This window comes from Cuculus canorus, chromosome 16, assembly GCF_017976375.1.
Source record: "Cuculus canorus isolate bCucCan1 chromosome 16, bCucCan1.pri, whole genome shotgun sequence".
In the NCBI taxonomy this organism is placed as follows: Eukaryota; Metazoa; Chordata; class Aves; order Cuculiformes; family Cuculidae; genus Cuculus; species Cuculus canorus.
The window spans coordinates 9,203,735-9,224,352 of record NC_071416.1 but is presented as its reverse complement, the minus strand read 5'-3'; the positions used below and the strand labels follow the sequence as shown (position 1 = coordinate 9,224,352).

The 20,618-nt window shown below is 56.4% G+C and overlaps 1 protein-coding gene across 5 annotated transcripts; it reads left to right on the top strand.

The window, feature by feature from the left end:
* Positions 1 to 6,588: 6,588 nt before the first annotated feature.
* Positions 6,589 to 19,998, top strand: SAMD10 (sterile alpha motif domain containing 10). Of its 5 annotated transcripts, none has more exons than XM_054081102.1 (5): positions 6,589 to 6,714; positions 12,232 to 12,416; positions 15,377 to 15,545; positions 17,399 to 17,539; positions 18,162 to 19,994. In XM_054081102.1, the coding sequence occupies exons 1-5, from the start codon at positions 6,684 to 6,686 to the stop codon at positions 18,224 to 18,226; spliced, it is 591 nt and encodes a 196-aa protein (XP_053937077.1). In that variant the 5' UTR covers positions 6,589 to 6,683; the 3' UTR covers positions 18,227 to 19,994. The 5 variants fall into 5 exon arrangements, with proteins under 5 accessions (XP_053937077.1, XP_053937080.1, XP_053937079.1 ...); XM_054081105.1 differs by lacking the exon at positions 6,589 to 6,714 and adding an exon at positions 8,589 to 10,771 and having other exon boundaries at positions 17,399 to 17,499; positions 18,162 to 19,998; XM_054081104.1 differs by lacking the exon at positions 6,589 to 6,714 and adding an exon at positions 8,589 to 10,771 and having other exon boundaries at positions 17,399 to 17,499; positions 18,119 to 19,998.
* The last annotated feature ends 620 nt before the right edge of the window (positions 19,999 to 20,618 follow it).

The following is a 20,618-nucleotide window of genomic DNA, read 5'->3' as shown; positions in this document are numbered from 1 at the left end:
AAACAAACTCTGGGGCTGTCCCAGAGCTGGACATTAAGGGTTTTAAACACCCCACAGCCCAGCAAGAACGCAGCTGCGGGGCTGGATCAATACCAGGCTCACTCCTGAGCACCATTCCCTGCTGCCTACCTGCAAAATTCCCACCTTAAGAGCAGAAACCCAACCCCACACCAGCATCATCTGCCTGTGAGCCAGTGCTGTGCGTGGCGCTGGGGCGTAGTGGTGGTCCCCAGGGGTACCCAGAGGTCTGCCAGCTTCTTGGTTGAGCCCCAGGAGGTAAAAGGAACCAGATTTGGTGACTGCAGCCCTGGGTACGTTTGCACCCGGTGCTTGCTGGGCAGAGGTGCCTTTCCTTTGCGCTTCCGAATGGGATGATTACTTGGATTTCAGATGTGGAAGTGTGAGAAAAAACTAAAACGGGGGCTTGGTTTTAATCCCTTTTGGCTCAGATGCTAAATTAACACTTTTGGAGCCTGTTCTCACTTGATTATCACCCCGTGCCGTGAAATCCTCTGAAGACAGGATGTCCTAGTTAGTGAAATCAACTCGGCATTAGGTAAATATACTTCCTGAAATTTTAATTAGTCCCGTGCAACTATGCGGAGGGGCCCCAAGGACGCATCTGCTCCCCTCCGTGCACCGAGCCGAGCACCAATGCGCAGCAGGGAGCTTCACTGGAGCTGCAGCAGGCAGATGCCAAGCTCCCACCGCAGCTGGGAGGGAGCAAGGTGCCTTTGAGTGTCTCTCCCAAAGCTATCTTAGATCTCAGAGACAATTAGCAGAGACTGCTAAAGGGTCTTCTGCACGGAGCTCACACTTTTGGCAATTGAAAGAGCGGAGCTGGCATCAACCAGAGGTTTGCTGAGAATAATCCCCATGCAGGAGAACGCTCAAGGGCGCAGGTTGCCTGCCAGCAGCATGCTAATGATGCTCCCCAAACAGCATTCATTAAAATCGCCTTTTAATACAGGGATGTCTGGAGTGAAGAGCTCTTGGAGGTGGACCAACGCTTTCCAAAGTGCTTGGTGATTTGGGCAGGTGGATGAGGCGGGGGCAGAGGGTCCTTGTGCTGAGGGCAGTGTGGTCCTGCTTACCAGCTCCCAGTGCTGGAGCCTGGTCCTAGTCCATCTCCAAGGGATCAGTAAATCTACTTGAGTTCCTGCTGCCTCTGGTCTCTGTTGCCCTGGAGAAACAGGCTTGGGTTGGTGGGGCTTTTGCTTGTTCCTGCCACCTGAGGCATTGCAAGCTCTGAACACGGGCAGGGTAAGGAGCAAAGGTTAAGGTGATAGTGAAGGTGAAGGTGGTGATAATGGTGATGGTGAAGGTGAAGTTGAAAGTGACAGTGAAGGTGAAGGTGATGGTGATGGTGATCATGAAGGTGAGGGTGAAGGTGAAGGCTTACTAAGCATCCTTCAAAGCACCAGGGCTCCCAGCGGTTTCCCAGTTCTTTTATTTCCCATCACTTCTGCTCTCTCCATCTGCTCTGTGCTCCCACCCACAGCTCTTTCCTAAAAATTGGTGTCACATTGTCCCATCCCCTGGCCCCAGGGAGAGATGCATTCCAACAGCCTGATTTCCCCTGCAGCAATGGGATGACAAGTCTTGACCAGCTAATCCATCCCACTGCCCCACCAGGACCAGCTCTCCCTGCACCCTGAGAGGTGCAACCAAGGGTGACAAGAGAACATAGACCACTGGGATGCATGGGCAGTTTCAAACCTGGCGTTCCCTAACTATTGAATCCCTGATTTTGCAGCCTGGCTGTGTGTGCAACCGGTTCCCACACCCCACACCAGCACACAGTGGCAATCAGAGCACGGCAAATCAATTCAAACCAAGCTGTGCCTTGCGACGTAAATGATAAATCGGATTCTGTAAGCAGCTGAATACAGCAAGCGAGCCCTGAAATCGGGCTTGAAGGAAACGCAGGACTTCAGCTCCTAAGATGTAGCAGAGCTGTGGCACGGTGATTAACTCGCTGATGGTTGCTGCTGGATGCTGGGAAGTTTGGCTTGGATGAAGGGTTTCCATTTGTGCCCATTCTGGGCAGTGAAATAACAACTGCAGCGCTGGGCTGGTAGCAGTGCCTGGCCTGGGGGATATCCATGGTGAGGACAGTGGGATCCGACCTTCTCAGGGCTTCAGATACCTAATGAAGAGCAGATGGAGCTGGGTAAAATTATTTTGGCCCCAAAGAATTACAACACATGTAAGAAAAAGCCCCCAGAATGGCAATTTCATCTATTTTCTGTTGGGAGAGAAAAAACTTGAGAACAGCTTCTGAATGTTCTTCTCCGCCACAGCCCGGGGTTTGAGGGCATCCTCAGCCCTGCTAAGATGATACAGGGGCAGCCCTGCATCTCCGAAGAGTCAGCATCTCTGCACAGGGTGGGAGCACCAAAACCTCCCCGGTTCATTCAGTATCCACAAGCAGCTTCTTAAAACATACATAGAATCATAGAATCATGGAAGGATTTGGGTTGGAAGAGACTTCAGAGCCCATCCAGTTCCAACCCCCTGCCATGGGCAGGGACATCTCCCACTGGATCCGGTTGCTCCAAGCCCCATCCAACCTGGCCTTGAACACCTCCAGAGATAGGGCAGCCACCACTGCTCTGGGCAACCTGGGCCAGGGCCTCCCCATCCTCATTGTGAAGAATTTCTTCCTAATATCCAATCTAAATCTTCCCCCTTCCGATTTAAAGCCATTCCCCCTCTTTCTGTCACTCCAGGCCCTTGACAAAAGGCCCTCCCCAGCTTTCCTGCAGCCCCTTTCAGCACTGGCATCTCTAAGGTCTCCCTGGAACCTTCTCTTCTCCAGGCTGAACAACCCCAACTCTCTCAGCCTGTCTTTATATGGGAGATGCTCCAGTCCTCGGATCATCTTCATGGCCTCCCCTGGACTCACTCCAACAGATCTATGACCTTCTTGTGTTGGGGGTTCCAGAACCAGACACAGCTCCAGGTGGGGTCTCACCAGATGGGAGCAGAGGGGCAGAATTCCTTGCCCTTTTTCCTGGAAGAACCGAAATGTTGCTTTGACTCCTTTATTCCCTCTGTGAATTGATTCGGAAGCTGGGGAATGTGAATCACACCACTTCTCCGTGCCCTTGCAGATGATGGCATCGCACGTGTCCTCTCATTGGATTAAGTTGCAAATTCACAATTTCATTTTTGGAAACAATATTAAAAAACCCTCTGTGCTGAGAGAAAGGAGGCGACCTCGGCAGTGCTTCCAAATAATTACAGCCTGCTTGGAAATAACGGTGATGAGCCAAAATGCAATTAGAAAGAGATCTCTAAAAACCTCCAAATGTAGGAACGTCCACGGTCTGAAGCCTTCTTGGTGTCCTAGGGAGCAGAAAAAAGGGGGTGATGCCTCAGATGTCCTCTGCCAGTAAATCATCATCCTTGGGAAGGTGTGGATCTCACGCTTTGAGCAGCGAAGGGAGAAGGGGGACCACAGGCACCACCCGGGCTTCAGCGCCACCTGACACCACCCCCACCCCGCAGCGGTGAGATTTGGGGCTTTGTTCTGAGCGTGAAAGTAAATTCTTCTCAGGAAAAGATTTCCATAACACTAAATATTTCCAGCCGAGCCGAGCACCATCCATCACCCTGCAGCAGGCAGGAGGCTCCAGGCATGAAGCTGATTTCCATTCTGTCTTCCTGCAAGTGCCTTAACAAACTCATTTTAAGCTATTTGCACAAAAATAATCGGGGGTGGGGTTGTTGGTAAAACCCCTCCGCATTTGACTTGTGAGCACCCAGCCCATGGGGCTGTGGGGAAGGGGAGCTCCCTGACACCCAACCACAGCCCCCAGCTCCGTGCTCGGATGCCACAGGTGGCTTTGGGAAGGTGATGTTCCGATACGGGTGGAGCATCCCAATACCACCTCCCTGACCACCGGGGGATGATATAGTTCCTCCCCCCTCGCTGGGTGCTCCCTTTTCCTGCTGACGAGTGGTTTTCATTAATGAGTAGACAAGCAAAGCAACAGAGAAATTAGCCTCTTCTCTCCTTAGACAAATAACTTCCGCTGGAAAGCTTTTCATCTTCTCCCTCTCATCCTCCCAGGGCTGTGCTGGGAGGAAAGCTGATATTTAATTTCTTCCTTTATTCCCTGTAAAATGAATGTGCTGAATCATCCCATCCTTGCACCCTCTCTGGAGGCTGGCGGAGGGGCAGGATGGGGCCCAAAGTGACGTTGGTGCTTTCCTTACCCAAATCCATATACACGTGGAAAGGAAACCTGTAGGTCTGGGGCTCACTGGAGACAGTGTCCCTGGCTCATCCCCTTCCCACTGCCCCAGTGCATAGGGAAAGGGACCTTGGCTGGAGCTCTGAGCTTCCCAAGCTTTATTCTGGTTTGGGATCAATGCACAGGCTTTTTCCCCCTGTTATTGAATTCCTCTTCACCTGCAGAAGATCCTCTATCTGACATTAAATGACCCAAAACTCAAGACAGAGTCACTTGGTCTGGTTGAGATACTCTGGCTTGAGAGGGATTGAGTTGATAACCCAAGAAATGATGCTGGATGCTGTAACTGGGGAGGATGGTTGGAGCGACGAGCAGGCACAGCGAGGCACAGGGAGGCGTGGAACCACACCATCTCCCCAGCCCTCCTCAGGCAGCCCCGAGGCTCAAGATATTTCTCAAAACCCTTTGGAATTCAGGCTGGATGGGCAGCCTGGGCTTCCCCGGGCACCCAGACCCCACGGCAGCATCACCAGACATGGGCAGGATGCAACGCTGACGCTGGACCTGTTTGCAAACGGTGATGAGGGAACAAACTCCTTCTCCCAGACACGTGAAACCTTTCCTGGAGGAGTGCAATTACTACCAGAAAAATCAGGGAAAGCAAAGGCTGGAAACAGTGCAGCACTTATTTTTAATAACAGCTTGGCATAATCCACACACATTTTTCAAGCGACATTAGCCTTTTCCTGCCAAAGCCCGTCTTTAACCATATTTCTCTTGGAAGATTTCTGCCACGGCTCGAAAGCTCTGTGCGTAGACAGAGACTGAGGGAGAACTGGGAATTTCAGAGTAATAGAAAAAGAAGTTCTTGCTTTATTTGATGGAGTCAGATGCCTGCAGTGAGCAGCGGTGCCCAGACCCGCTCTCTTGCAGCAGAAGGAGGATGAATGCTCATAGAAGGGCTGGGAAGCTATGTTTTAGGAGCAGGCTGAGTGCACGGTTTGTGCCCCACGTCCCTGCTCCCAGCATGGCAGTGTGGTTCACTCACCGAGCACAGCAACTCTGTCTGGGTCACAGTGCGGAGCTGAGCCCGTGCCCTCAATACCAGGCTTGAGCGCGGGCTGGAGCCCCATCCAGAGCAGCTCCTGAGCAAGCATCCAATGTCTTTGAAAGCTCGTATTGATTTGGGGGGATGAATTATTTAATTTTCACAAGTGCTGCACACACACGCAGGGTTGCATAGCCTGAATCCAAGCGGGTTTTATGCCATACCTACCCCAGCGCCATCCACAGCCACTCAGCCCCGACACGGGGCCACTTGGGGTCAAAATCACCCATAGCACCTTCCCAGCCCAGCCCGCTGCGGATGATCACTGCATGATGTGTTTAACCCAGCTGAAGCCATCCTCTAAGAGGGGAATGTGGTTTTGGAAGCAGCATCCCACAAGCCTGAGGTTTTCTCATCTTAAAACAAGAGCTGCTGCTACTGTGGTCAGTCTGTTTGTGATGGGAAACACCTTACAAAGGCGAAGCATTGTGGCACAAGCACCCACTTGTACTCATCCTGGACATCCAGCAGTAGCCCTATGCCTGTCCCAACCCACAGGACAACCACAGGGTGCACAGCCAGCCCCTCCACGGGGTGACAGTGACAATCCCTGGCTGGGAATCAGGTGAGATAGCTGAAGGTAGGTGCCTCCAAAATTACCCATGGTGTTGCTGTCCCAGGGGACTGATGGTTGCTGGTGATGCCGTTTTGCTCCATGCCAGTGTGCACACTCCGTCAAGGTTTGTCAGGTGTCCACTCATCTGTGTCTGCCCACCAGAGCCCAGCTGGCACGTGGGGGTGAGCACCCTCCTTTGCCTGCACCATTGGCACCCACCCGCGGGGCTGCAGGTTGGGAGAGAAGGGAAATTTGGAAAGGAGGGAACAGCCAGGCATTGGTTTCTTCTCTGACCCCACTGCAGACACCTGTGCGTGGTGCCCACTGCATTCTGGTGTCTCCAGGATCTGTGCCTCTGGGTGCAGACAGATCTGGAGGTTATGCTTGACAATCTCTGGGCAGAAAGCTGGGGGGAGATGATGCTCAGCAGCATCTGGGGAGGGTCTGGCAGGGATGATGCCCGGCAGCCTCCAGGCAGGGATGTAGGGGGTGATACCCAGCAGCCTATGGCCAGGGATGCAGGTGGTGATGCCCAGGCAGTCCCTGGGCAGGGATCCAGGGGTGATTAGTGGGCAAGGTCAGCAGGGATGTGAGGGATGATGTCCAGGCAGGGATGCAGGTGATGATGTCCGAGCAGGGATGCGGGGATGCTCGGGGGCGGTGGCGGCAGGCGGGCGGAGCCCCGGGGGTGTCGGCGATCGGCACCGCCCCCAGCGCGGGCACCGGGCGGGGCGGGCCGGGAGCTCCCGGTGCCGGCGGCGGCGCTGCGGGGCGCGGGGCTCCGTGCCCGCCCGAGCGCGGCCCCGCCGAGCCCAGGATGAGCTGCGGGCAGCACAAGGACATGGAAGGTACCGGGCAGGGCGGGGGGGGATCAGGTGCGCGGCGGGACGCGCCGCCCCCTACCTCGAACGCGGCGGCAGCTGCCTCTCCATCCCCTCTCCGGTGCTGTCCCTCCATCCCCTCTCCGGTCCTGCCTCTCCATCCCCTCTCAGGTCCTGCCTCTCCATCCACCCCCAGTGCTGCCCCTCCATCCCCTGGTCTGCCTCTCCATCCTCTCTCCTGTGCTGCCCACTCCATCTCGGTGTCTGCCTCTCCATCCACCCCCAGCGCTGTCCCTCCATCCCCTCTCTTTTGCTGCTCCCTCAATCCCGAGGGTGTTCTCTCCATCCACCCCCAGTGCCGTCTCTCCATCCCTGGGTCTGCCCACCTCACATCTCTCGATGCTGTCTCCTCCACCCCAGGGGTCTTCTCTCCATCCCCTCTCCAGTGCTGCTCCCTCCACCCCGGTGTCTGCCCCTCCTTCCATCCCCCAGTGCTGTCCTCTCTATCCCGGGGATCTTCCCACCATCATCTCTCTGTTGCTTCCCCCTCCATCGTGGGATCTGCCCTTCATCCAGCCCCTGTGTTGCCCCCTCCATCCCGTGCTCTGCCCCTCCTTCCATCCCCCAGTGCTGCCCCGTCCATCCTGGGAGTCTTCTCTCCATCCTGGCCCCGATGCTGCTCTCTCCATCCCTGGGTCTGCACTCCATCTCCCGCAGGTGCTGCTCCCTCCATGCCAAGGATTTATCCTCCATCCCAAGATTCTGCTCCCTCCCTCCATCCCACAGCATTCTCCCTTCTCCCAGCATTCCACCCCTCCATATCTCCCTTGGCTGCCGTCAACATCCCCACATGGGTCTGTCCCCATTCCCTACATCCAGTATGATGGCGTATCAATGAAATGGACTGGGAAAATTGGCTGGAGGAAGGAGGTGTAGGTATGAGGGGAGAGCAGGGCAGACCTGCAGGGGCTGGAGCAGGGCAGGACCTCCAGGAAAAGCGTGTTGAGGTGGAAGGGGGCTCTCTGCAGGCAGGGGGGTCCTTTGTGTGCTCTTGGATAGGGCCTTGAGCAGCCCAGTCTGGTCGGAGGTGTCCCTGTGCATGGCAGGGAGATTGGAATTATGTGATCTTTAAGGTCCCTTCCAACCCAAACCATTCTATGATTCTATGATTCTGTGATTCTGCCCAGCACCAGCCCAAGGTCCTGCCTGCTGCCTTCACCCCACGCTCTTGAGTGTCTGGCCCTTCAGACATCCCCCATCCTAGGGTGCTCGGGGATCTCCTGGCAGTACCACATGGGGCTCGGGAGCACAGACACTCCAGAGGACACACACAGTCAGACTCTGGGCCACCTGTCCCTCCATGCAGGTGGGCACCACCCTTGCACCCTCTCCCAGCGGTGCACCCCAGGCACTGAGCTGCACAGGGAGGATGGAAAGGGCATCTGCCTTTTGTTACCTTCCTCCTCTTTTCCCTGGAGACACCAGTGGCGAGCAGGCACCAGCCTGAGCTCCATCCCTGCACAGGGCTCCCATCTCATGTCCGCAGAGCAGACGGTTCAGAGGGCAACGCTCAGCACAGCCAGGGCATGGGCCACGTACACCCCAGGAGAACCTAGAGAGGCTTGAGGGGGTGTCAGTCGTCTCTGATGAGGTCTCATCCTGCTCGGAGCCAGCAGGTCTTCAGAAATGGCTCGGGACAGGATCTGGTCCATAAGGACCTTCTATCAGTACGGTTTCAATGATTACGTGCATCGGAGGTCCCAGAGAGCATCACTGTCTCCCCAGGGGCTCTGCCCTGCTCCATGGTGAAGCCATGTGGAAGGGACAGAGGGTACCCAGAGAATGGCAATGCCAGCCGGGCTCGTGGCTCATGCAGAAGCCACTGAAATTGAGATGAGTCCCTTGCAAAGCTGCTCCGTGAAAAGAGTGGTTTCCCTGTCCTAGGAGTCCCTGCGGAGGTCTGGTCTCATCCACCCTTCACCTGCCTGGATGAAAACAAGAGGGACAACCTCTGTGAATCCTTCTCCAACTGCAGGCAAATCTTCTGCCCCATTTGGTGCTAAAAGTCTCTTTCCCTCCCAGTCACCAGGAGCCGGGCAAACTGACAAAGGGATTTCGTTCCTTGGGAAGTTTGTTCCTGGCTTCTCCCAGGGCCCGCCGTTAATCCCCGGAAGCCTGGCTGACCCCAGGAAGCTTGGCTGCCCTCCGCAGCAGCTGCCTGCAGACACGTCCCCGGCAGGAATCATAGAATCGTAGAATCATTAGGGTTGGAAAAGCCCTCTAAGCTCATCAAGCCCAACCATCAGCCCAACCCCACCATGCTGACTAAACCATGTCCTGAAGTGCCACCTCTACATGTGTCTTGAAGCCCTTCAAGGGCAAAGAGGGCAGGTCTGTGGGATTCCCAACCGTGTATCGGCATCAAAGGCACAGGGAAGTGCTCGGAAGTGGTGGAAGAGGAGGATGCTGGATGCAGGCAGTGTTGCCTGCCCAGGTGCTGGGCTGTCCTCTCCATGCCCTCTGCCTGCTCCTCCTGTCACCCGGCTGCCTGCTGCCTCTTCCCCGCGGCAGGTCCTGGACACCTGCAAGCAGACAGCACCCTCAGAAAGTCTGGGGAGGTGCTCTTGATCAGGGAGAGCAGGGAAAGGGCAAGGGGAATGGTTTCCAGCTGAAAGAGAGGAGATTGAGATGAGATCTTAAGAAGAAATGTGTTCTTGTGAGGGTGGGGAGGCCCTGGCCCAGGTTGCCCAGAGCAGTGGTGGCTGCCCCATCCCTGGAGGGGTTCCAAGCCAGGTTGGATTGGGCTTGGAGCAACCGGATCCAGTGGGAGGTGTCCCTGCCCATGGCAGGGGGTGGAACTGGATGGCGTTTGAGGTTCCTTCCAACCCAAACCGTTCTGTGATTCTATGAAAGTCAGCCCAAAGCCAGTGTGGTGGTAGCAGTCAGCCGGTGCCCACCTTGCTGCCACGTCCTGCCCCAGCTCTGAGAGCTTTCCTGTCCCTCTCCCCAGCAGTGACTGCTGCTGCTCTGAGCCTCGCCAGCACTCACGTTTTACCAGCCATAAAAGTGTCTGGAGAAGGAAAGGGAGCGACAGCATGCCAGGCGACAGGAGGGAGCTGTGTCTGCCCCTGCTGCTGCTGCAGACCCTGTCCCACCACCCAGGACAGTTGGCTGCCGGCCCCCCTGTCATGACCCAACCTGTCCTGCCTGGCTGGAGAGATGGTTTAAAGAGCCACTGAGACAAAACAAGCCAGTGGCAATTCCCCAGGCATTGGGATGTTTGTCACCCAGGGCTGCCAGACAAGGCACAAGGACCACAGGACCCAGAAAGACAGGAGCACAGTGGCCATTTGGGCACCAGTGCTGAGCTCTTCCCTCTGTGCTCCAGCTCAGGCTCAATGAGCCCGAAGGCTCCTGCATCCTCGTTTGAAGGTGCCATTCTGCACGCTCAGCGCAGCATTTGCTCACTGACCCACGCTGCCGGCTGCAGGACCCCAAACCCAATCTTGCCTGCCGAGGATGCTTGCGCCTGTGCTCCCTCTTTGCTTTATCCGATGCCTTCTGCATTTCGAACGCCCCAAGCCACCGGTGACCCCGGTGCTGCCGCGCACGGGCTTGCGACATCTCCACTCAGCCCCAGGGTGCTTTGATGCTCAGCAGGTCCGGCGTCCCCCACACAGCCCCCCGCGCTTCCCGTGCATCCCAGTGCCAGCTGGCCCTGCTGTGGGATTAAGCGGGAGCACGTGAGGAAAACCCCGAGCATCTCTCCGGCTCAAACGCCCACAGGGCGATGGGGAGGGGGTGTCATTCACCACCCCCACCTTGCGCCAGGCTGGCTGGGAGCTGCCCGGCACTGGAGCTGGGGCGAGCACGCAGCCACCATTCATTGGCAGCAGGAGGGAGGCAATCAGGGGAATCAGTCAGGTGTGGACGAGGTATGAGGGGAGGCAGGGATGGAACCGCGCTCGTGACAGCTGGTGCTGAGTGCTCGCGCGCATCCCTCCTCCCGCCAAGATGCAGCAGGGCTGGCCATCCCTCTGCTGCGTCTCCACCATCCGCAGCTCGCAGGGACCACCCGAGTCAGGTGAGGGGGGCTGCAAGGCATGGCTCGGGGGGCTGCAGAGCAGGATGGGCTGCAGGGCAGGACAGAGGGGCTGTAGGACATGGCTGGGGGGCTGCAGGGCAGGATTCAGGGGCTGCGGGGCCGGTGGCATGGGGGGAAGATGCTGCATGTTCATCCCTAAGTAGTGAGTGCAGCCTTTCGCTCAGCAGAGAAGGTGCAAAGGGGATGGGTGGTGGCTGAGTGCTCATTGCGTTGCTGTGGCTGCTTCTGTGCAGGGCATGGGAAGGAGGGCAGAGCCTGGGTCAGAGGCCAGCTCTGCATGCAGCCAGCCCAGGGGCTGCCCTGCCACAGGTCTCCTTCCCTTGCTCCGTAACGCTCCCGCGTGTCCTGTCTCAGCACCCCTATCTTCACTCACACCGGCTGCTGCCAGGTGATGGGAAACTTGGGAGCTGAGGGCTGGGCTGCAGAGGAGTTGATGCTGGAGCTGCCAGGGACTCTGGGACGGCAGCTGCCTGCCCCAACAGGAGTGGTGCCACCAGCGTTCCCAGCCCTGCCTTTCTTCTTGGCTTCTTTTCCCTGTCTTTCACCTCTCTCTCCCACCTTCTCTTGCTCCGTCTTTCTCGCTTCCAGATGTGTTTCCTCGGGGAGCTGAGGCACCCATGTCCTGCTGCTGGTGGCAGATGCTCTCTAGTGTCCTGTCCTGATGATGGCCAGAGCCCCGTTCCCTGGTGTTCCCTAACGGAGCCTTTCTGCCTCGAGCAGAAAGGGATGGGCAGTTTTCAGCTCCTCCTCCTCCCACAGCAGCTGGGACCCTTCAGCCCACCTTTGCATCGTTATTGCAACCCAAATACCCCCAGCTTGCTAAAATAGGAGTGAGGGACAAAAACCCTCACCGTGGGTAAATGGCTCTTCATGGTCATTGTTGATGGGCTGGTCTGTGTTCAACCATTACTTGGGTGCACAGGTCTATGCACCTGCAGGGCAGCAGCCATCCCAAAGCAGCCAAAGTCTGCACTGAGGAGACCAACCTGTATCTCCTTCTCCATCAGGCTGCCCTTGGTGGGGTTTGTCTCCTCCCCACTCTCAGTGGTGGCAGTTTAATGCCAGCATGGTCTATGGGAAGTGGCTCTTCCCCTTTGCCCCCTCCTGGTGTCTCTCAGGGATGAGCAGGAGGTTACAACCATGCAGTAAAGATCAGCTGCGGGTCCCCACGTCTGCTCGGCAGGCGGGTGTCAAAACAAGCATCGCTCACGAGGGGTTTATGTGGGCAAACATCTTGTCGGCGCCTGCCGGTTCCCAGCACCAGCTGGCGGGTTTGTGGGCTGATGGGTTTTCTCCCTGGCAATGGGAAGGGAAGCAGAAGAGGGGGAGGTTTTGGCAGTGGGGGCTACAGCCAAGCTCAGCGGTTCCTGTAGGGTAGAAGAGGTGATTTTGGGTGGAGGGGGCATCGTAGCCGTCTCTCATCCACCTTTCCTCTGCAGCCACCGCCGCTCACTTCAGCTTCTGCCGCAGCCTCCTGGAGCACACAGTCTCAGCCGAAAACCTCAACTACCGCCTGCAGAGGAACCCGGGCAGCAGCCTCACCTGGCACGACGGCCGGAGCCAGCGGCCCGAAGGCGGCCGGACCGTCAAGCTCCTGCGGCAGCCGGGCACTGAGGGCTCGCAGGTACCTGCCAGGCTCCTCCTTACCCCCCGGCCACCTCAGGGCTGCCCAGGAGAACGTGGCTCCTGATGTCCCCCATCATCCCATTGACTCCCTGCAGGAGCATCTCTGCTTTCTCTGCAGGGTCAAGCCTTCAGATCTCATTTTGCTGAAAGCCTTCATGATTGCTGGGCATTTAATTATAGTAACATATATAAAAATATAATAATTTATTATTATCATCAGGCTGGGGGCTGTGCTGGGGTGAGCTCTGTGCGTCACCTCCGCTCCACACCTATAATGCCTTAAAATCGCTCAGTGTTTGGGGATGTCTCTTAGCCAGGTTTGGGCCATTGTCCTCCTAAAATTCTGAATTTTATTGCATGAAAGAGGCTGTGAGCCAATGGTTTCCAGCCATTCGCCTGCTGCTCTGCCTCTGCACGGCCATGGGAAGGAGCATCTTCCCAGCGTGCGGCTCCTGGCGCTTCCTAACCCTTTCATATCAGCCTGGGAGCAGCATTCAGAGGCAGCACAACCACATCCAGCTGGTGAACGCTGGAAATAAAATAGGAAATGGAACTTCCCAGCTTCCAGCTTCTGACATGGAAGTGGTTTTGCATTTTTAGGGGCTAGTTTGACATCAAAGGGGAGCAGGGTCTCCACAGGGACAGGTACAGTCGTACCATTATGCCATGATACTCACAGAAGCATCAGCCCCAGGGGTGCAGTGTCCCCTGTCCTGGTGGCACTGTCCTCATCACCCCTCTGGGTGCCCCAGTGGCCCTTTAGCTCTCACACCTCTGTGCAAAGCATGGAAGCAGTGCTTTGTGCACCACGCTGCTTGCACAGGGACACGGCAGCTCCTCTCCGGGTGCCAGCTGCGTCCATCATGGCTCTCCCTCACCTACCTCTACATGCCTCCCAGGGGGATTGGAGGGAGTAGAAAGGCTTTAGTTTTGCTGTAAGCAAGGAAAAATGCCCAAGAGAATGGAGGTGATGCGGCTGTGAAGTGATTGCAGCTCCCAGGGGATGGGTCCCACCTCCCCGCTCCCCCCAGCCACCCCCTGCCTCCCCGCAGCAGCAGCCTCCGAGCCCTCCCACCTGCTCTCCTCGACACAGTGCTCGATATTCACGGCTGAGAGTTTTATCAGAGAGACAGCGCAGCTCAACCAGCTGGAAAATGAGCCTGTGTTTCATTATACCTCCCCTTCCCACCCAGGGGGGCTTCGACAACTGCAGGGGACAATGCACCCTAAGCCAGCAGCGCAGGGTTTAGGGATGCTGAGATGGATCCCTGGCACGGGGCTGTGTCTGCTGGGCGAAGCACTTGCAGATGTGAGCGTGCCAGGGGAAACTGCAGGTTGTTTGTCACCTCTGCCCTCGTGCCTTGGAGGGCAGGTTGGATAATAGCTGCAGGAAGCTTGCAGGAAGCTCACCATTATTTCCCCCAGCCCCTTCGCTTATCATTGCTCGTTAGTGAATCCAGAGCAAATTGCCTCCTCCTCCCCACAACACGCTCTCCAGCGCGCTCAGCCGAGTGTGAAGGAGCTGAGTGGCCGGTGCACGCTGATGCTGCTCTTGCGGGCAGGCGGCTCCGAGGCTGGGTCTGGGGGATGGCGGCTGCCGGGGTCCCCCAAAGCTGGGCTTTGGTAGGGAAACCTAATTGTACACATTCTCTATCGCATTTTCCATCTGCTTTGGAGATGGACTCCTTAGTTATTGATTTATATCTTCCAAATTCTGCCTTCTTCCCTCTTGTTTGAATGTCCCCAGGTTCCACAGGTGAGCTCTGCTTTGGGAAAGGCCCCTTTCCAAGCCCAAAAGCTCCCCTGGGCGCAGGATCAGTCCCTGCCAAGCTCCGGGGCTCTGCAGGGTGAGCGATGCTCGGCACGGGGCCAGCAGAGATGTCCCAGACCCCACCGGCCTCTGCTGCTTCCTCTCTGGCATCTCTCAGGGACGTGTCATTAGTTTCTGTAACCATGGGATGTCTGGAGTCCCTGTTACATTAATTATCTCTGCTCCTCTATTAGGCATGCTTAATTAGCCAATGTTCGCACATGGAGGTCGACACTGGCACATGGCAGTCCGAGCGCTGTCAACCTTTCCTATGCTGTCACGTCCCTGTATCACCTGCTGCTTCTGCCCAGCCCCTGCCGTGTCCTGGGCACAGGTGAGGACCGTGCCAGCAGGGACTCTGGCAATGTGATCCCTCCTGTTGTGGGCAGCAAGAACCGCTTTTCCATTCCCACCTGCTTGTGGTCCAGCCCAGGACAGTCTCAGCAGATCAAGAGCAGGGAGCTGCTTTGGAGGAAAGATGTTTGCTGGTGCTGCTCCAGGATGAAGTCTCAGCATCACCAGCAGCAGAGTTGACCCTTCTCCCCGGGGTGCTAAAACCAGGAAACAGTGGAATTCTGCATCCCCCAGCCCCATTTCCCAGCCAGCCTTTGGATGCCCCCAAGAGAAGCGAGCTCATCCCCCTGCTCTATTACAGCTCAAGGTGCTTGATTTGCTCCATACTGAGATAAATCCAGGTAGCAATAACCTCACGAAGCCAGAGTCACTGTGATGTGACGTGAGTGAAGAAATGAAGCTACTGGGTGGCTTGGGGACAAGATCCATCTCCCCATATGCTCCACTTCTCCTCCTCCATCCCCTCTGCTCTGAAGGTCCTGGTCCCATCCGGCCACCAGGCAAGTGCCTCCTGGGCACCAAAGCCAGAAAGGCAGCCAGTGCTGGAGAGAGCAGCTCGTGTTGGGCTCCAGGGCAACATGGGCAAGGAGCAAGGGTGCGTGGAGAGGTCACTGCTGTTTCAGGGTGAGCCCAGAGACCTCAGAGAGTGCAAAGCCAAAGTCTGCTGGCATCGCCGCAGCCCTGTGCCTCCAGCCAGCATCTCCCCCCTCCCCATGGGCTGACCTTCCAGCCGAGGCATTTCATTCCTCACGGGGCCAAATCCTGCTCACCTCTTCTCCTCCCACTCCCTGCAGGGCCGTGCCTGTGACCACTATGGCATCTACCACACCAGCCCCACACTGGGCAGCCTGGCCAAGCCAGTGGTGCTCTGGACCCAGCAGGACGTGTGCAAATGGCTGAAGAAACACTGCCCACATAACTATCTCATCTACGTCGAGGCGTTCTCCCACCATGCCATCACAGGTATGGCAGACACCCCTGCTTCATTCCCAGCACTAATTGCCATCAGGATAGACAATAGCTGTTTGGAAGTTTGTGGTCTGGAGGGCAGATGTACCCCCCATTTCTGTCCCCTCTCCCCACCCCATGGCAGGAGGCATCTGCCACCACGATGGGCTCCAGAGCAGGCTGGAGGTCTTTTGAAATAAACCTGAGTTGCCATGGAGAGATTGCTGTTTATAAGATGGAAAAAGAGTCTTCTCCTCGCCTAGGTTAATATCATAGAGTCAGAAGATCATTAAGGTTGGAAAAGATCTCTAAGCTCATCCAGTCCAACCACCAGCCCAGCCCCGCTGTGCCTGCTGAACCATGTCCTGAAGTGCCATGGTCACGTGTTTTTTGACCCCCCCAGGGATGGAGACTCTAGCACAGCCCTGGGCAGACTTTTCTGGTGCTTCACCACTCTGTCAGTATATTTTTTTCCTGATATCCAATCTAACCTTCCCCTTGCACAACCTGAGGCTGTTTCCTCTCATCCTATCCCTTGTCACTTTGGGAGCAGAGCCCAGCACCCCACTCACCCCAACATCCTTTCCAGGAGCTGCAGAGAGCGATGAGGTCTCCCCTCAGCCTCTTCTTCTCCAGGCTAAACAGCCCCGGGCCCTCAGCCGCTCCCAGAACCCCTGGGCTCCAGCCCCTTCCACAGCTACGTTCCCTTCTCCGGGCTCCAGGCTCTCAATATCCTTCTTGAGGTGAGGAGCACAGAACTGAACCCAGGATTCGAGGTGCAACCTCACCAGCTCCGAGTGCAGGAAATGATCCCTTCCCTGCTCCTGCTGGCCACACCATGGCTGAGCCAAGCTGGGTGCTGGTGGCCTTTTTGGCCACCTGGACCACTACTGGCTCGTGTTCAACCACTGTCAAACAGCACCCCCAGGTCCTTTTCTGCCAGGCAGCTTTCCAGCCGCTCTTTCCCAAGCCTGGAGCGTTGTCTGGGGTTGTCGTGACAGCACCCAGCACTTGAATAAAAAAATAGTAAGAATATAATAAGAATATTTTTATAGTTTTCTAAATGCTGAAAATTTTTGCAGAAGAGGAAAGATCTCTGATCTTTGAAGTTGCAAATGTCTTCATCCAGGTTTCAATCCAACTTCTAGCCACGTCCTTGGAAGGAGAATAACTTCTAGGACCTGCTCCCTCTCCTTTGTCCCCCGGGGACTTTGGCTTTGATCCCTATGTACGAGCATCGTCCCTGTCTGACCACGATGTGTACATGGCCAGACAGAGCTCTTCCAGGGCCAGAAGAAAGCAGAAGGAAGGGAGTGCTGGAGCTGCCCGCAAGGGATGCAAAGCCCTAATGTAAGAGCTCAGCCAGACCTTGCATGGGCAACAAAGGCAGCATTAGCAAATGTACGCTGGGAAACAAGGACAAAAGCTGGTTTTAAATCCCTTGTCTGATAGCCCCCGGACTGGAGGAGAGTGGCACACCAGGGACGGTGGTGGCAACACTAATGCGTTTTGATGGGTACTCCTGTTCCCCCCGATGGCCAGCTCACATGGGGACCATGCGCTCGAAAAAACATCTGATGCAGGAGGTGGAGCGGAGAAATGGAAAGCTCTTGCCTTCAGGGATGGGTTGCGTGATTGCTGGAGTCAGTACCTGTCTCGAGGCTGGGGACCTCAAGCTGCTCTCCAAAAGCACTTGCAAGGCTTCTCCATCCCTATGAATCCAGGTGGTGAAAGAGCATTTTAGGCTGTTTTCCCTTTCCCCCTCCTTATTCTCTGATGAAGATGGGCTCCCATTTGAGCAGCACTTTTACGGTGTCCCCGCCACGCAGTGCCACCAAACTGGGCGCTAAGCAGTGCTACACTTGCAGGTCGGGCGCTGCTGCGACTGAATGGGGAGAAGCTGCAGCGCATGGGGATCATTCACGAGGCACAACGGCAGGAGGTCCTGCAGCAGGTCCTGCAGCTCCAGGTGCGCGAGGAGGTCCGAAACCTGCAGCTGCTCAGCCAAGGTAGGGCCGGCGGGAGGCCGAGAGGGGAAAGAGGCTGTGAAGCTGAACCCCAGGGAGGTTGTGCCCAACCTGCAGCCATCCAGACAAGGAGAGCAGCAGCTGGGTGGCTGCCAAAGCCAGAGGCACCCGCCTGCACGTTGCTGGTGAAAATGCACCCGTGCCGTGGCTGGGATGGGGTGTGGAGCACAGACTGAGGCGCACAGGGATGGGCTGTGGTGCACAGGGATGGGTTGTGATGCACAGGGATGGGTTGTGATGTGCAGGTTGTGGTGTACATGGGTGGGTTGTGATGCACAGGGATGGTTTGTGATTCACGTCCCTGGTGCACAGAGATGAGGTTTGGTGCACAGACTGTGTGGTACAGGGATGGGTCATGGTGCACAGGGAAGGTTTGTGGTGCCCAGGCTGTTGTGCCCAGGGATGGATTGTGGTACACAAGGGTGGGTTGTGGTACACTGCACAAAATCCATTAGTGGCATTTTGCACAGAAAGGACAGGATTCTCTGGGGCTGGCAGCAAGTGAGCTGGAACGTGCCACCCTGCAGGCTGTTTATTCCTTCCTCTCCTGCCTTGTTCCAGCTTCTTTTGGAAATGTCTCCTAGCTGATCCATCTGTTTGGCAGATTGTACCAACACTGTGAACCGAGCACCTCTGGGATGGGCTGTGCATCGCCGATATGAGACCTGAACCTCACGCTTGGAATATGAAGAGACAGCTTCCCAGCCATGCCGGGGCTTCTCTCCTTCCTCTTCTTTCTCTTTCTGTTTTATGAACACATTTCAGTGCAGAGATGAGAGGTTTCCTCCAGCAAATGTGGCTCTGGGCTGGAGCAAAATTAGCAAAACAGACGCTGGGACAGATGAACTTTTGCCCACCTGAGCCTGATGGTTCACAGGGAGAGATGGAAAAAAGGAGATGATGACAGGCAGGGCTCAGCGTTGTGGATAAATCAGGCATGGTTGTTCTCGGGACAGCTCAGAGCCGTGCACAGGACGGTGAAGCCTTGCGCACATGGGCAACATCCCAGCAGCTGGCAGCTCGTGGCTGTACCTTGGAGCTTATTTAGGGAGCTTTAGTTTTTCTCTTTGGACTGGGCTGTCTTCCAGCATCCCAGGAGGTAATGTTATCAGTAGCAAACAAGATGACCCGACCAAAACTGAAAGCGGGGCCAAGCCACCAGCACCCAGCTCCACGTGGTGAATTAAAAAGGAAGCTGAGTCATCGGAGCTGGAAAATCCATGAGGAAGGGCAGAGTGGATGTGCCAGGAGGGTGCTGTGGTCCGGAGGAAGCTGTGCCAGGAGCTCGTTCTTCATCCACCCTCGTTTGCAGGCAGACGGGACAGCTGATGCAGGGGCCGGGTGGGTGCAGCCAGGGATGCTGCTGGGTGGTGCTGGGCGCTGCCCGGGATGAGGCTGGGATTGCTGGGTGGTGCTCCTGCAGCCCAGACGTGCTCCCTCCTTCACCCTCTGTGCTCCCACCAGCTCTTTGCAGAGCTCCACTCCTCTGGGCATTTGCAAATGCTCATCCCGACCTCCTGCCCAGGGGCTGGTGATGGTGCCACTCAACCCAGGCACCATCCCGATGTCCCAGCTCCCCATAAAGGTGAAGCAATGTTTACTGTTACACCTCCATCACCACCAAACTCCCCTGTCCGGAGACACAGACAACTCATGTGGGCAGGTAAGGAAAAACAATGCATCGAACTGATGATTTGGGGGCAGGGTAGATGCTGTCACCTCCCCACATGCACCATCAGGTGTTGAGGGCAGGGCTGGGGAGTATTCTTGAAATGACAGCATCCCAAAGCCCCTGGGGCATTGGAGCTGGCAGGGATACAGGGGGAAGGTCACGGTGGCCCCCTGAGCTGGGTGCCCAGCCACCCGCCTGCTCCTCTGCCAGTAATAAAATAAGAGACTGTTATTTTAATTTGCTGCTCTTCTGACTCTTCGCATGCCTGAACCTGCCGCCACAAGCTTGGTCCCTCCAGGCCTTCTCAAGGATGCTCAGAAGGTGTCTACAGCCTTAAATCCCTTGGGACAAGCATTTCCATGGGTAGCAAGGATCCTTCTGGACAGCCCTGCAGGAACAAGCCTCATCCTGGGGGTTTGTCAGTATTTAAATCCCTCCCCAGCACCACAGAACCGCTGCAGGAATGAGAACAGAAAAGCTGCTCATCTTTGCCTGTGGGTGGTAGACAGGCGGATTTGGGGTTGTAGTTACCACTCCAGCACAGGTAACGCAAAACGAAGGTCTCCAAACCTCATCTGTGAGCAGCATTACCTGGCTAAGGAGCTGTGCCATGTGGGGTGGGACAGTGTGGGGCTGAGGGCAGGGCTGAGGAGCACAGCCTGGCAGCATCCCTGTCCCATCACTCGACACTGCTCCCCGCTAAAGGAGCTGGAAGATGTCCACGGGGATGGGATCAAAGAGGAGCAGAAAGCAAGTTGTTAGCACCCAAAACCAGCTAGAAAAATGGTGATTGCTCCCAAAGGTTTTTTGTCCCCCTCCAAAATCCTCGAGGAAAACTGTCTCCAGGATGTCTTGAGGTGTTGATGAGCAGGAGATACAATGCCCTAGAGATTTGCCTCTAGGACTTGGAGCCACAATCACTGACTGAGGCTGGGTGGGGGTTTCAATCCAGTGCCTCGTTCGGGGCTTGGGGAAGGACATGATAGAGCTGGGGTGGGGACACACGGGGCTGTGGGGTGTCCAGGGAGCAGGCAGCACCCCGAGAGCAGGCAGCAGCTGCTGGGTGTCTGGCTCGGGTGAGGCACATCATTAGAGGGAGATGCTGAGCTTCTCTCCACTGGTTTCTCCAGGCCTCGGCTCCAGGCTGTGCTCAGGCAGCAAGCTGGTGATGGCAAGTTTGAAAGGAAGCTGGGGTGCAGGGAGCAGTGCTGGGGCTGCCCCTGCACCCCCTGCAAAGGCAGGGTCCCCCTTCAGCTCCTGCCCAAAGCCCGGCTGCGCCTTGCCGTGCTCCCAAGGGCATGCGTGGCCGTGGGGTCACCCTGCGTGCCATGCCCAGCCGTGCCCAGCCGCGCTCCAGCTCCCTCCAGTTCCTCATCCCAGTAAGCAGAA

Bases quoted from the DNA above. Each gene is read 5' to 3' on its own strand.
- SAMD10 (XM_054081101.1), top strand. From the start codon at position 10,702: ATGCAGCAGGGCTGGCCATCCCTCTGCTGCGTCTCCACCATCCGCAGC. The intron at 12,417-15,376 runs GTACCTGCCAGG...CACTCCCTGCAG, and splicing joins CGGGCACTGAGGGCTCGCAG to GGCCGTGCCTGTGACCACTA. The intron at 15,546-17,398 runs GTATGGCAGACA...CTACACTTGCAG, and splicing joins CTCCCACCATGCCATCACAG to GTCGGGCGCTGCTGCGACTG.